The sequence below is a fragment of the Coloeus monedula genome (genome assembly GCF_965178545.1).
Source record: "Coloeus monedula genome assembly, chromosome: 6".
Taxonomy (NCBI): Eukaryota; Metazoa; Chordata; class Aves; order Passeriformes; family Corvidae; genus Coloeus; species Coloeus monedula.
In genome coordinates this window covers 16764309-16779118 of record NC_138786.1, presented here as the reverse complement: position 1 = coordinate 16779118, position 14810 = coordinate 16764309, and the positions used below count along the sequence as shown (strand labels likewise).

At 46.7% G+C, this 14810-nt stretch overlaps 1 protein-coding gene across 1 annotated transcript in view; it reads left to right on the top strand.

Moving 5' to 3' along the window:
* Positions 1 to 1520: 1520 nt before the first annotated feature.
* The window catches only part of TSPAN32 (tetraspanin 32), a gene marked incomplete at both ends in the record, with an annotated part of 29072 nt that continues 15782 nt past the window's right edge, over positions 1521 to 14810 (top strand). The window contains 4 exons of the mRNA XM_082284165.1: positions 1521 to 1586; positions 3659 to 3773; positions 5052 to 5149; positions 11776 to 11850. Of these exons, the coding sequence (XP_082140291.1) occupies positions 1521 to 1586; positions 3659 to 3773; positions 5052 to 5149; positions 11776 to 11850 (354 nt within the window). The remainder of the gene's footprint in view (positions 1587 to 3658; positions 3774 to 5051; positions 5150 to 11775; positions 11851 to 14810) is intronic.

The following is a 14810-nucleotide window of genomic DNA, read 5'->3' as shown; positions in this document are numbered from 1 at the left end:
TAGGGATCCTTCACCTTGGAAATGCAGGTGACAACACCCCTGTCTGTCCTCTAGTATCAGAAGAAATGATGGGTGCCCACAGTTCTGCATTCAGATGCAATCCTAACTCTGACAGTGTCTTATAAGGCATTTTCCCTGTCTGGTCTGTTCCCGGGCATCCTGCTCCTGAAGGCTTGGCATCAGCTGCCTTACCAGCTTGTTGTCCTCTCCCCACTGCCCTCCTGCCCTGTTGTCTAGCCATTGGTTTTCCTCAGATGGTCTCCAGATGGTAGCCAGAGGAGGAAGGTCTCTGTCTGCACACAGTACATAAGTATCTCCTCCTGGGCATCAGGGCAGGGACCTGTGAGCCATGGGGACACCTGTTTTTGGCACTGGCTGTGGCAGTTCTCATTGGCATCTCGGAAGGCTGCAACCAAGATGATCTGCAGGAAAGCTTGCAAGAAAGCTAGTGATGTAGTCAGAAAATCACAACATGCTTTTTCCTGTGCTCATGGCTTTGTGCAACTTGCTTTCTCTTCGCTTTACAAAATGCATCTTCCTTCCTTTTTTCACTCCTCTCCTCCTCCTTCTTTGTCATCTTCCTGCAGTTACTGTTGTGGGATGGTTTTACTTTTTTGCTCCCTTTGTTTGCCACCTGGAGGGAGTGCAATTATTTTTCATTACTCTGTTTCACCTGTTCTCCACCAGCCTGGTTCCAAAACTAAGGATGATTAAGGCACTCAGTTATTCAGGCTGACTTTGGCCAGATCATTCTTGAGGCTTCTTTGCGATTTACTTTTGAGAAATATGTGTCCTGGAGACAGCTGGTTTTGAAGACAAGAAGGGAAAGGACAGAGTTAAAATGTCCACGGACAGTGAGCATCTCTGGGGCAGGGGGTTATACTTCCATATAGCCATTTCCTGAATAAAATACTACCAAAATGTGTTTTTTTCCCATATCTGCAAATGCAAGTTCTAATAGAGACTCAGCCAAAGGTTATTGCCCTGTGGTAGTTTTACATGGGGGGAGAAGACTCTTACACAGATCTGTTTGGGGGGGGGGGGGTAATCCCTTCTTTAAGCAGTTATTTTTTTTTAATAATTTTTTCCTAGACTTTTTCCCAAAATACTATTTATGCAGATTTTAAAAAAAATGTTACCGACAATGTTTATTAAGCAAAACTGCATTCCAGTGAAAGTCAAAGCCAGGATATTTTGACACTGACTTTTCATTGCACAGTTTAAATTTTTTTTTAGGGGAGCTTTGTTCCAAACTCCATGAAAGGTTGTTTTTCTGTGTGTTCTTCCTTCTTTCCCAGCTGGCTGTGTGTGGGAGCGGACAGCAGCTGACTGAGAGCACGTTCAGAAGGTGACTGCCCTAAACAGGATTTAATAATCAGGGAGGAGGAGGTGCATCGGCACGTGGTGGGGACTCCACTTCCTGAGAGGCCCTGCTGTGGCCATGCCTCCTTTGGTGGAAACCCAGGCTTTATCAAGAGCTGGAGGGACCAACTGCCAGCTCTCTCTGGGGACAAGCTGCCATGGGACTGAGGTGCGGGATGAGGACCACCAAGTGCCAGCTGCTGGTGACCAGCCTCTGTGTCATGGTGAGCAGGCAGGTTTGGGGGGATCTCTGCAGAACCGAGGTGAACCATTGCCTTTGCCATTCCTGCTCCGAGAGGGGATGGTTTTCCCACGTTCTGTTTTTGGCGGGCGGAGGGCAAGCACAGCCAACTGCCTGAGTTATCATTGCACCATGGGTGGTTATCACTGGCCACCAGCATCGCCCCCCCTCCTCTGATAGACTTCTGGTTTCTCAGGGATGTCACACCACTGCTGCTCTTTCACAACTCAGCAGCTGCCTCCAAGGAGAAAGAAAAGGTCGCTGCTGGCAGAATGGGTGGTTCTCAGCAAAAAGATATTTGCTCCTGTCTCCTTGGAGCAAAAGAGAGAGGACAGACCTGCTGCAGTCACACTTGCTGCTGGGAGGGTGGTTGACTGCAGGTGGGATCAGTGAGAATGTGAAACCACAAGGCTTTGGTGGAAGTGTGTGTGAGAAACCTGTGGATCAGCACCGCAAAGCAAAAGCAATTCCAGGGACTCTTTTTATCAGCTTTTGAAGCAAATTCAAGGGGAGTTTCTGGATATCTGCTGTAAGAGCTGATGGGAAATGGTGGATACTGGAGAACACTTCTCCTGGATGCTTTGACTTGTATGTTATTGTTGCCTTTTCACTTCATCAAAACTTGCCAGTTTAATAATAGTAATAATAATAACAATAACAACAGCAATAATAATAATCTGTATTTAGTTCAAAGAGGGTTGGTGGCTTTTTAAGAGTGTAATTAAAAGTAATACCTTATTTTGGGCCACAAATGAAGTTTGTAGTTTTTTCCAAATTTCAACATTCCAAGGCTGCACTGACTGTACGATGGTTCTCTCTTCCAAATAACAGAATACACCATTTGGAGGAAATGAAAGGAGGATTGGTACCAAGCATGTTTAGAGGAGGCATTAAGGCACAGCCGCTGTGGATGGTTAGAATCTTGTTATTGCTGTTAGGAGGATTTTAGACTGGTGTTTCTCAGAAATCTGAGCTAACTGGTGTTGCACTTAATATTTTGCTGGGCGTGGGTCAAGATACACAGTAATGCACAGTCTGAAGGATCTGAAGGTGCCACAAATTAGGTTAGACAAAATGCTGTGGTTTGGATGGATTTAGTCTCTGAGACCGTAAGCCTCCAGCAAAAGCTATTAGAAAATGTCACACAGTGGGGATTATGTTGAGATTGCACTGTCACATTTGACACAGGTATAGCTGCCTCATTTTTCTGTATTGTAAAAGCACAGAATGATGAAGCCTTATCTTCAGAGCTAGGAGTGGCCTTACATTTTGCATTTTGCAGGTTCATTACACTAGATTTGGAGCTGGTTTTGCTTTTGGTGCCTTTGTTCCAGCTCTGCCACCAGACATGCTGCAAGGAGCCCTGCCCTAGAGCCATCTCCCACAGAAAAGTGCCATCAGAAATGTTCTTTCTCCATCACCTGGATTCAGTCTGGGCAACATGGAGGGTGATGTGCAAGTAGTTACCCTGTGCCTTAGGCATACGAGTGCTCTCAGGGCTGGGACAGAAACAGGCCAGCAACACCTTGCAGAGACAGAAACCAGCACAGACAACTTAGAGTAGTACAGGACTCAGCTCTTTGCCCTCTACTGTAGGAAACAGAGCCAACAGCAGGCAGCGAGACTGGCTTTGCAAAGAGCAAAGCAGAGAACATCCCCCCTGCCTAAAACCACTCTTGAAGCTGGCAGCCCTCACAGCCACATGTGTGCAGTCTGCAGAGTGGGGTGGCACCACCCAGGTGCTGCCAGGGCATCAATCCTCTCAGTTTTCTTCATGTGGTGGGAATTTAATCCACGGGCACTGGCCAAGAGACTGTGGGCTGCACAGTGTCACATGCACTCATTATGCAGGAGAGAAGAACAGCTTTAGTATTTTTAAGTGTCTGGGGTTTGTCCTTTTATGTGCATTTTGGGGTACATATGGTGGTCTCTGGATGATCAGGCTGTCTGCATTTGCATGGGGCTCAGGAGTATTTAGATACACCTCAAACCTTTGTGTGCACCCAGAAAGAGCTGCTGCCTTGTAAATCCCTTCCTGAAACCCTTCTTTTCCAGCTCCTGGGGCTATCCATTGCCACGCTGAGCACAGTCACCCACTATGGGCTCCGTTTCACCCTCATCAGCAACGTCTCCCTGGACAGCAACTCCTACAGAGTCATCCACCACAGAGGTATGTTGCGGTCACATCCCAGCGAGAACTTTGGTCATACCAGGAGCTACAAAATTCCCTAAAGCAGTTGAAGGAAATATCTCAAGAGGAGGAAGGAGCTGGATTTTGGAGGATGCATTAGGACTAACACAGTCCTACAGGCACTTACTTTCCCATATCAAACCTGCATGCCTGTAACCAAAGCATGCTGTGGGAGCATGGGGTGCTCAGGTGCTTCTGTGTTTGCACCTGTTCCTCTATTCACCATGTCCCCATCCTGCCCCTGTGCTGCAGTAAGAGCTCAGGAGGAGCTCCTCAGTCACTAAAAGTGCACTGGGGCTGGCAGGAGACTGGGAGCATGGGGAGAGGAGCTACAGGAGTTGAAGCAGAACATAGAAAATTGAGGCTGGGAGGAGAAATGCATGGCAACACCTAGAGTTTGTTTTAGGAAATGTCGGGTATTTTTCCTTTCACAAGGGAGAAGTCTCAGGTACAAGGCTAGAGCAAAGATAGCCCAGGTACTAAAATACCCTGCTCGCCTCTGCTGCATTTGCATCTGCTGCTTCTCCCAAGCTGTACTCTGGGCTTAAACACGCTCATACCCTCTTGAGATCCTGGTTCTCAATTTCAGTTTAACAAGGCAGGTGTAAAAACTATGTTAGTCCAAAGCTAAGGTACATTCCTTCCCTGTTCCTACACATATAGGGGTTATATATTGGCGCTGACTGTAGCCTTGCAGGCTCTCCCACCCCAGCCACCCTCTCCAGCAACGCTTCCACTTGCCTTGTTTGCAAGTATTATCTCAGCATGGTTAGGGTAGCAAAGCCCTTTGCTGCGCTGTGGTCCCTGAGCCCTGCCCTGGGGCACCGGCTGTGATCCTGCCTGAGCCAGGAGGAAACCAGAGGGTGAGTGTTGCACCAGATTAGCAGTGCCTGGAGTCCCGATAGGGGCTGTGGGACAGCTGCTGCACACCAGCACCCCCCATTTGGGGGGGATCCTTATCAGAATGCTGAAATAATTGGCAGCTTGTGGTCTGTTGGGTGGACCGACACCATTTTAGGCTGCTTCACTTTGCTGGAGCTGTGGGAACCACTCAGAGGTTCACAGCCCTGCCAGACATACACAGCAAAGCATACACAGATAGTGGGTATTGAATAAATTACAGACAAAATTCAGTTCTGCAGCCTGGACATTTGGGGCCAGCTCCTCAAAATGCACTTTTTGGCCTTTCTCTGGATGAAAGCATCAGACTAGGCCTCTGGCATCTGACCACAACTCCCATGTCTGACTTCCTTCCAGCTTTCTACTTTGGGATCTGCCTGAGCATGACCCTGATCCTGGCAGCTCTGCTGAGCTCCGCCGCCACGGTGCGGGAATCGCAGTGTCTCACCGCCATGGTGCGTATCCGTACCCACAGGAACTGGCTGGGAGGGGCTTTTTGTCACCTGGGGCTGGCCCCCTTAATGTGTGGTGCTGGGAGCTGTGTTGCCTTATGCCTGGAAGCATGTATGCCTGGGGAAGGAGGTCCTGTTGTTCCACCTTGTGCTGCAAGGGGACATTTTTGTAGAAGCATGACCTTGCAGAGCTCTTCAGGCTGAGGATTGCATCCTTCTGTGCCTAGTTTCCTTTGCCAAGGCCCTGTGTATGCAGCTTTCAGAGGGAAGGTACTTATCTGCCAAGGAACTATGGGGATGACAATTCCCAGGGTATTTTTTTTCCCCTCATCAAGTGAACACATGGTTTGTGTGGGGAAACCTTAGCAGCATGATTTTGAGTCTCACATGCTTCCCCTGACTTGTGACAGCAAACTAGCCACTATTTTTCACCCCATCACTGCAAATATCCACCACAGTGGTGGTGTGAGGCATACAAACCAAGGCAGAAGGCATGGGGGATTTGGGCTGGACCCTGAGTTTTGGCCTACAAGGAGAGGTAGCATAAGAGCTGAAATTCCCCCTTTCTCCTCTCCATCATCCACAGCCAAGTGCCTGTTTGGGCCTGGACCATGTTGACAGTAGTAAACTGGACTGTGAGCTAAGCTCCATTTAAAAACAGAGCCTGCATGTGGGGCTTCGGCTGCACAGAGCAGCTTCCAGCCTTGGGGCTGGAGGGATGAGTGGTAAAGTGCTGCTCACTGCATGTTTTCCCATGTGAAGGGCAGGAGTCAGCAGGTAGGTTGTTGAGCATGAAATCGTGTTTAATATAAAATAATTGCATTGGTGTCATACAGTAACTTTAAAGAGATTTATCTAATGTGTGTAATTGGGGGAAATGATACTGATGGCAGAAATGAGAGGCTGACACCTTAAAATTCAGTGCAAAGCAGCCCCGGAGATTAATGTTTTCACCTTCTGAATATGCCATCTTCCTTTCTCTGTTTGAGATGCCCAAAGGGGCCTGAGTTCCTATGAATACCTCTAACAGAATAGGTGTAACTTCCCACCCTTTTGCTGAAGTGTTTTTAATGTGTGCCTGCAACTACCACATCTAAACCAATGGGTATGTACAGATTAGTGGAGAAAGTAATGGCTGCCTGAAGATGCAGCCAAACTTCTCTATAATGTTTATTTGTTGCCTTACTCTCTGGTATGTGGTTGGGGCATGCCACTCCATAGAACAGGCTGTTAAAATCACAGCCATTTCCGGATGCGATAGTTAAAGATGGCAAACACATACTGAGCGAACTCCAGAGCTGCTGTCCAAGGCACTGTCCACACGGTGCTGCTCTCCCTTCCCGTTGTAACATGGGTGATCCTTTCCCCCAGCCACCCATCATCTCCACCAGCCCAGCTGGTTTGAGCTATCACAGCCAAGCTCTGCCCACCAAAGAAACCTCTGGCTGGCAGAACCCTCAATGTGGCTATTTTTGTGGCTCCTAGTGCATCCTGTTGGCTTGTCTTCAGCTTCCACAGTTTTGGGGGGGGAGTGGGATATGGCCGTCTTCATTTTGGACCCCTGATGGCACCTTTGCAGGGAGGTCACGGTATCGCTGCCTGGCGGGAAGCAGAGGAAGGGTGCGAGGTGCCTTCCCCGCAACTTTCCCCGTCACGCCACGCTGCTCTGAGCAGGGATAACGGGATGCCTCTCGGCTGCCCTTAAGCCCTGTTTCCGCCGCCTCCGTGCCGAGCCGTGGGGCGGGAGGCGAGAGGGCCGCTGGCAGCCGGGCGGGGCCGGTCCAGCGCCGCGCTCCGCCGCTGGAGGGGGCCGCGGGCCCGCCGGCCGCCCGCTGCCGCTCCCCGCGCGCTCCGGGAGATGCTGCGGAACGCGCCGGAAACGGGAGCAGCCCCCGTGACCCCTGCGGGCTGGTGGCACGTCCCCAGCCCTCAGGAATTAACGGGAGCCCTGGCAGACACCCAAGAGCTGGCCGCCAGCAACAGTATTCTCGGCTCCAAGTGTTCAAGGAGCTCATCGGCGTCTTAAATCACACAGGGGGGGCTTTACCTATTCCTAAAAATCGCCCCCTCTCCTCCCAACTGTATCTTCCACCAAAGCCCAGCTCGCTGCTTGTTTTCACCCCAGTTCCCACTTCCCAGGCCACACTTGTAATCTCTGCTCTGCCAGCAAGAAGCAAAGGAAGGGAGAGCCAGCCCTGACGGCTGCAGCGAGGTGTAATCGCAGGCAGGAGTGGGGTTTGGCCCTGTGGGGCTCCAAAACTTGTCACAGTGTTGTCCAGTTCTGCTGATCCCTGCTGGGCTGTAGCTCACAGGAGGGATCAGCCCTGGTGCTTGGAGTTTTTTTCCTCCTTCTGCAACAGAGAGAATCTTTCATCTTCCCCCGCTATTGATTTTAAAGGACTTTTCCTCCCTGCATAGAGTGTGTCTTATTTAGAAGACCATTTAATTCATTCTTTAATCAAAGAGGGAAGACATCAGAGTATTTGCCTCACATCTGTGGCTGTCCAGGAAACAGAGCCATGCTTGGGGGATGTCTGCATCAGTGTGGCTAGTTTACCACAATGCCACTTGGTAAACCGGCCACCCTGGGGAAAAGCTGACCAGGATGCAGACGGGCTTACGGGAGCACTTTTTTGTCTGTTTTGATTTTATATGCTCCTGCTGCCTGGCTGTCTGGAGGTTTGTGTGCCTACAGAGGAGGGGTCTCTGGTCTTTGTAGGCCTTACTGGTGCTGTTCTAATTACGGTTATGGGTGCACAGTGCTTAGAAACCAGAGCAGGACAAACTGGTTTAGGCATACACGTCTCAGGAGATTGTCTTGTAGCTGCATTAGCAGCATCATGAGACCAGACAGATGCTACTGTGCATCCACTGCTGCTTGTGAGGAAGCTGGTTCCAAGAAAGTAATTGAGAACTTAAGGATAACAAGTTATGTTCTAAATTCCAGGAATATTACCCCTGAAGCTCCTCTTAAACAGGGAGAATAGCAACAGGCTTATTGACTGTTTTCCAGCTGAGGCAAACCCTGCTTTCTGGTGATCCATGGCCATCGTGAATGTTAATATCCTGCAGCTCTCAAAGCCCCTGGAGGTCGTGTCGCTATTGAAGGGCAGGAAAAGGAAGGAAAACAGCAGTTTTCCTAGTGCTGTTTGTACAAAGGAAAGACTCCAGCACCGGTGAGGTTTAAAGCATCATGTGTTGTTATCTGGTCAGACAGAGAAAGAGAAAGAAAAGAAAAAACAGGGAGCAACATTCCAACTATAATATCCCAGCTGAAATTCTTACAGCCTAAAACCTGACTTGTATAGAGGAAAATTTGTGTTCAGGATAGAGCAGATGTTCCAAAAAAATTCAGTGGAAAAAGCCTCAGTGCATGCCCGGTATAACCCAGTTTTTCATCAAGATTGATGAGCTAGTAGGGCTAGCACACAGCACAGGCTGTTTGCTTTATTATACCCAGGTGTAGGCCAGTGTGTAGAGGGTCCTTAATATAACTGCAGCACACGTCAGCATCTTTCTTTCTAATTTAATCTGTCTCCTGTGCTCTCCCTCATGAAGCAAGACTTCTGAGTGAGGCATCTGTGTGCCAGTGGCAGAGCTGGTGCCGAGGACAGATTCCTCTTTCTGATGTCACTGACTCATGTTTGCTCTGTGCAAGGGCAAAAACATTGCGTGCTTTTAGGTGAACTCGGTCAGGCAGGGAGGGACACAACCTGATGGATGCAATCTGAAGTTTGCTCCCCCCTTCCCTTCCCCCTGGGCTCTGCAGTCTGGCAGGGAGCTGACCCTTGCCATGACCACAGCAGCACCAAAAAGCAGCTGGAGCAGAGCAGGGCAGAGGTCAGCTCCTTCCCTGGAAGTGTGGGAGTTTGGCAGAGCTACAGAACCCAGTCTGATCTAAAGGATCCCTCCCTCATCCAAAGCTGACCCCCTTCACCAAAGGAGAAGCATCAGAAAGGTGAATTAAAAGAAACACCAGCCAACAGACAGGGTGCTGTTCCTGCAGGCTCTGCCAAGTCTTTGGAAGAGAAATTGTTCCTTGCAGCAAGCATGGAAACAAGGTCATTCATAAAAGAGTAATTGATGTCTGCCTGGTGACAGCCTTCCACAGGGCTGATGTGGCTGTCTCTTGCAAAGGGAGCAGGCAGCAGCCTGTGGCTGGCTCTGAGGAACTCCAAGGGTCTGGGAGATGGTGAACCAGCCTCGACCCTTCCATATTTTGTATGCAAACTGCACATTGCCTTTTTCTTTTTTCCTCCAAATGTCTTCTAATGTAATTAGAAAGTTGCTCTTCCAAAAGCCTTTTGGCTGGGGAGTGAAAAAGCAGGCTATAATTCATTTATAAGATGTTCTCGGAGCCGTGTAATTTCTGTGCACCAGCTTGGTGGATGGGGAGCTTCCCAGGGGGTTGCATTTTGGTATTCCCAGAAAAATCAGACAGAAATAAAGGGAGAGTTGATGCTGAACATGAAGGACTGAGACGTGGCGTGGAGATGAGGAAGGGAAGATGAGAAGGAGGATTTTAATCTGCTGGGGGTTCTGGCCCCAGAGAGATGTTGTAAGTGCTGGAGCTGGTGGGGGAAGGAAGGGAGATCACAGAGGAAGAAATCTGGTTTGTCACTGGCACCCTGTTGTTCACGCTCTCTGGGTTCATGGTGGGTCCCCACAATTGTAACTTTAATGGAATGATATGCAGAAGAATGCTTACATTGCTCTCAGTGCTGGTTTTTCCATCTGACTAATTTTCTTTTTTTTTAATTTTCCTGTCTTTGAACTTGATTTTGGTGAAAATGCCATTTGTTTGGTGGGGAAGTTGCTGGAGGCAGTGCAAAATGCAGGGTCTGGTCCTACTGAAGAACAACTTAACATGCCTGTGTAACCTCACCTCCTCCCTCCACTCTGTGCTGTACCTGCAGGAGTTGAACCCCCCACTCCAGCGGAGTTTTGGTCTGTGATATCTTGCCCTGCTAACTCTTCCACATCTTCATGACTTGTAACCCCCTTGTCATGTCAGCGTTTGATCAGACTTTTCCTCTCATCTCCTTTAGGGTCCTCTGTAATCGCATTTCAGCTCCTAGCAAGGCAACGAGTGATCTCATCAGCTGTATGGCCAGGCAGCTGCCAAAAAATAAATGAAAGGAGAGACTGGACATACATAATTTAATATTTTTCGTAAGAGCTGTACCAGGGTTTTCCCCAGTGTCCGATGCAGAGCGTGAAACAAGGCAGCCCCAAAAAAGTGGTGAAATACCAATGGCCGTTTTGTTCCAGGAGCAAAGTCCCCGGAAAGTGCAGAGAAACAGAGCAGATGGACAAGAGCCAGAAAAAGGAGTTTACTGGCACATTCACTTTCATTTCCAGGATTTGAAGTAACACGTTTTCCTTTCTTTCTGCTTATGCATGAGTTTGGAGCTTTTTTTTATTAACTATATCTTTTAAGCAAATTTTTTTGTGAAGCAGAACTGGTAGAAGCAATGTTCTTCTTCCTCTCTTAAGCTTGAATTTGGTAAAATTTCGTGAAAGATTTAAACTTTTTCAAGTTATTACAGTTATATCATACAACAAAAACAGTCATAGAAAAAATTAGAAATCAAAATAATATGCAGTCAGCTGGCTAAGTTTCCCACATACTGTTGTGTTGAAAGAGGTACAGTTTCATGGAAAAACTTTTAAGGGTATTAATTTTCAACTGATGCTTATTCATCATCTTTTGTCATTCCAAGACTAAGCCATAGATTCATATTTGATGAGCCCATTTAGCCTTCAAACACTTTACAGGCACTTCTTCCTTCCTTTTTTTTTTTTTTTAATGTGAACAAGATCATTTGGTCCAGCTGTCACAGCAGGCGAGTGCTTTTTATATCAGAGTGTGTGGGTTCTTTGGTCCAGATTTGTTCAAATAAAAATAAAAGCATGTAACTTCCAGCTCTGCAAGCCTAGGGAAGAAGACAAAAGTCAAGCCACGTCCTGCATCATTGCTGTTATTGTTTAGACACTTCAGGGTCAGTTTCTGGCCTTGATTGTATTTCTGTCATCCTGTTGTCTAACTAGAATGGTGCTGATCTAAAGAAGGCAGCTTGGCCGTGGAGCTGCCACCTTGGTCACAGAGTAAGTCCAGCTCCTCTTCCACAGCAGGTTGATTTCTCTCTATCCCAATTATTTGCTTCTTTATGGACTATTTGTGTGGGGTTTGCCCTCTTTGAAGCCAATAGCCAAGTTTTAAATGCAGGGGATTGTATTCCATGAGTAAGGAGATGCTATTCTGGAGCACAGTCCTGCAGCAGAAGGGGAGCATACTGTAAATATCATGTTTTTATACCTTATTTTCTTTGTCCAGTAGGAATTTGGGCAGAATAGAATAACTGCTCTGCAGGAAGCTGCCTGGTTTTTTGGTCAAACTTTTCAATTGGTCACAGTGTAATTACAGGACTCCTGATGGAGAACCACATTATTGTCCGTGTAATTTCTTTTAAGTAACTGACATTATGAGGGATATTAAAAGAAGGTGATGCTTAAACTTTAATGAAACTTGCTCAAACAAGCATATTAAATATGTCCTGATTGTGTTTGCAAATGGTTATTTTTCTCCCCAGGCTGTAACTGTTGGTATTTTTTGTCTTTATCCTCAGGGATTTTTCTGTTTTGCTCTGGCCTTTTGTGGATTGATCCCAGCTGCCTGCTGGAGATACACACACAGCACAGAGGTAAGTGTTGGCTGCTAGAAAATACCACCAGCATCTCGTCAGAGGTTTTTTTTGTAGCAACTATTTCTCCCATGAAAGGGACATCTGGTGTTAATTAAGACATCCATATTGAGGTCTATCAGATCCATGCTCTGTTGCATCCATCCCTTGGAAGAACAGGGTCACCTTCATCAGCTGCCTCTTCAATGGGATCATCTGAAGGGAGAAGCCATGGAAAACCTCATGCAGGGCAAATGCTTTGCACTGAAGGCAAAACAAAATGCAAATCTCATTAGCTTTGGGATTTTTTTTTTTTTTACAGGGGATGTTTGCTTTGCTTTGTTTTGTTTTAAATGAGATGCTTGACTTTTGAAAAGTCATTTCCAGCTCGTTCTATTTCCTGCTAATGTCAATTGGGAGCCTCTATTCGAAGGCAGTGGCAGGTTGTTCGGGTTGTCTCTGGCAGTGGCCAGGAGAAACACCCAGGAGATGTGTTTATTAACATGCAGCAGTGGTACAGGAAAAACACAAGAGTGAAAAATGGTGTTTTGGGTCACTATCATGCTGGACCAGAAAGAGAAGATTGTAGGAGGTTGAATTTGGAAGAAAGTTGGGTTTTGAATTGTTAATCCAGAGCTTGCTGGTGCTGTTGTAGAGGGTGGTGTGCGAGATGCGAGGCACCGGGGAAGTTGGTCTTTATTCCCCTTTTTGCATCCCTGCACTTAAAAAATACAAAATTTAGAAGACTCAGAAGTGTAAAAAAATCATGACATCTTTCTTTTGAAAGCAGAACACTGGTATTTTAGGCAAGTACCTAAATAATTCAGAGATAGATGTTTCATGCAGTGGCTCAGTCCCTGTCTCTATTTTGCTCCTCCCCAGCCCCAGGCACATGCCATAACCTGCAATGTTCTGGGCAGCTATGAGGATCTGAATAACGTGAAACATCATCCCAGTGGATTAGGGATTGATGCTGCCAGCTCATCATTTTAGGGTTACAGATATTGTGAGGGATCAAAGACCAGTGTGTCAGAAGGCTGGTCTTGAGATTTCCTTCTGTGATGGAAGAGCACAGCTCCATCAAAATCCCAGAGACTGTGGCAATTGCTTTTGCTGGGCACAAGGAGACCTGTCCCCAAATGGTTCAATGTCCTGTGCATAAATTAAAACCCAGTCCTTCTGAAAGCAGAAGTCAAGGTTAAGGTGAGGGATAAGGTCCTGCTTCTCTAGAAAGTTTTCCCAGAGCTGGCCAGTGCCCACAGTAGTTGAAAATCCTTTGAAATGTGCAGGTGGCTACACTGGACCAGGCTAAAGTTGTTGGCCAAGGAGATTTTTGGCTGACCTGCTGTTGGCCAAGCTAACAGCATAAAAACCCAGCAAGCACAAAACAATGCTTTTTCAGATGCCAGCAGCTTGTGGCCCAGGTGTCTCCTGGTGACACCTGCTGGTGCCTTTGCCTTCAATGTTCTCCCTGGGTTTTTCTCTGTGAATTTGTCCAACTGCTTTGGAAATGCTAGGGTTGAGTGCTGATGGCAGAACAGCATCTTTTATATGTACACTTAACTGGCTGAAGTGGATTCAATCAGGGCTGACACATCCATGAAAAAATATCTTTCCACAGCCTCTTCATTTTTTTTTTCTTATTGTTTCAGGCAAAACTATCAACATTTATTACATTCACACTAACAATGTAATATGGAAATAATTTTGTTCTCATGACCAACACAGAAGGGAGCACACTTCCCTCCTTCTTCTGCTAAATTTAAATTGTAGATTGAAGCAAAGGTGTTAGTAAAGGAGAAATGGCACCAGAAACTGTGTCTGGTTGGCATTGTGAAACTGTGTTTTCCAAATAGACTATTTAGTTTTACTTTTAATCCACATACATGGTGCAGGGCATAAAAAGATCACAAGAAAAATGTTGTTTGTTGGATTAATACAGGGATGTGCCCTTCAAAAAATATTGTGCTGAAAAATTTTTAAGGAGAATTACTTTGTATATCTGTTAATCACTACATCTGGTTTTACTTCAAATTATTTTCATGGGTTTTTTTTTCTCTGAGTGCCCTGCCCACAAATGCACCCATGGTTATGGTTAGCTTTAGTAATTGGTTGGGTTTCTGTAAGCAAAACAGCTTCCACTAGGCAAAATTATGGGCTTTTGTAAAAAGTTTACTTTCTGGGCAAAGAAAACCAGCACTGTTTCTGACAACAGAAAAAAAGAATACCATTAGAGACCATCTTGTGTTTCTCTGTTTCCTAAAATGCAAGGAGAAGCAGGGAATACAAATGAGGAAGATATAATTAGAAGTGTCACTTACAGAACATATGGAAATTTAGTTTGGACTGAAAAGCAACCTGTCTCACTAGAGAGAGAAATGCAGATGTGAGAGAGAAATGTGGGTGACAGAAAGAAATGCAGGTGTGTCTGCCCCTCCAGGACAGGAGCACAGTGATATAGAAAATTGAGAGAAGCAGGGGGAAGACTTCTGAAGTCTCGTTATAGAGCTGTTTGTTGGCTTGACTTTCTCAAAATAAAGAACCAAATTCAAGCAGGTGTCCTCTGCTGCCTACTGCATGTCAGTACTCTCAAAAATAGTTAATTGTGGTAATCTGGGGGGGGAAAACTCAAACCCAGCCAAGTGGGTGGGTGTCTTGTAAGCTTAATGGGATGTACACAGCTATCAAGAAAGGAACTGAACTGAGGATGTAAAACTGAATATGGATGAATATGGCCATTACACATGCCTGAATCACTAAGAGCACCGAGGGGGTACTGCCCCCACGTTCATGGCTAGAACAGAAATTTCAATTTTTCCCATGAAAAATACACTGACTTTCCAGTGGAATGCCAGACAGAAAATTAGGCTGTTCATTTTAGAAATGCCAGCTGGGAGCTGGTGTCAGTAGCTCCTGTCCTCTCCCTCCCTACTGGCAAGGTGCCGAACACAGGCAGCACTGAAAACAGAGTCCTCCCCTTC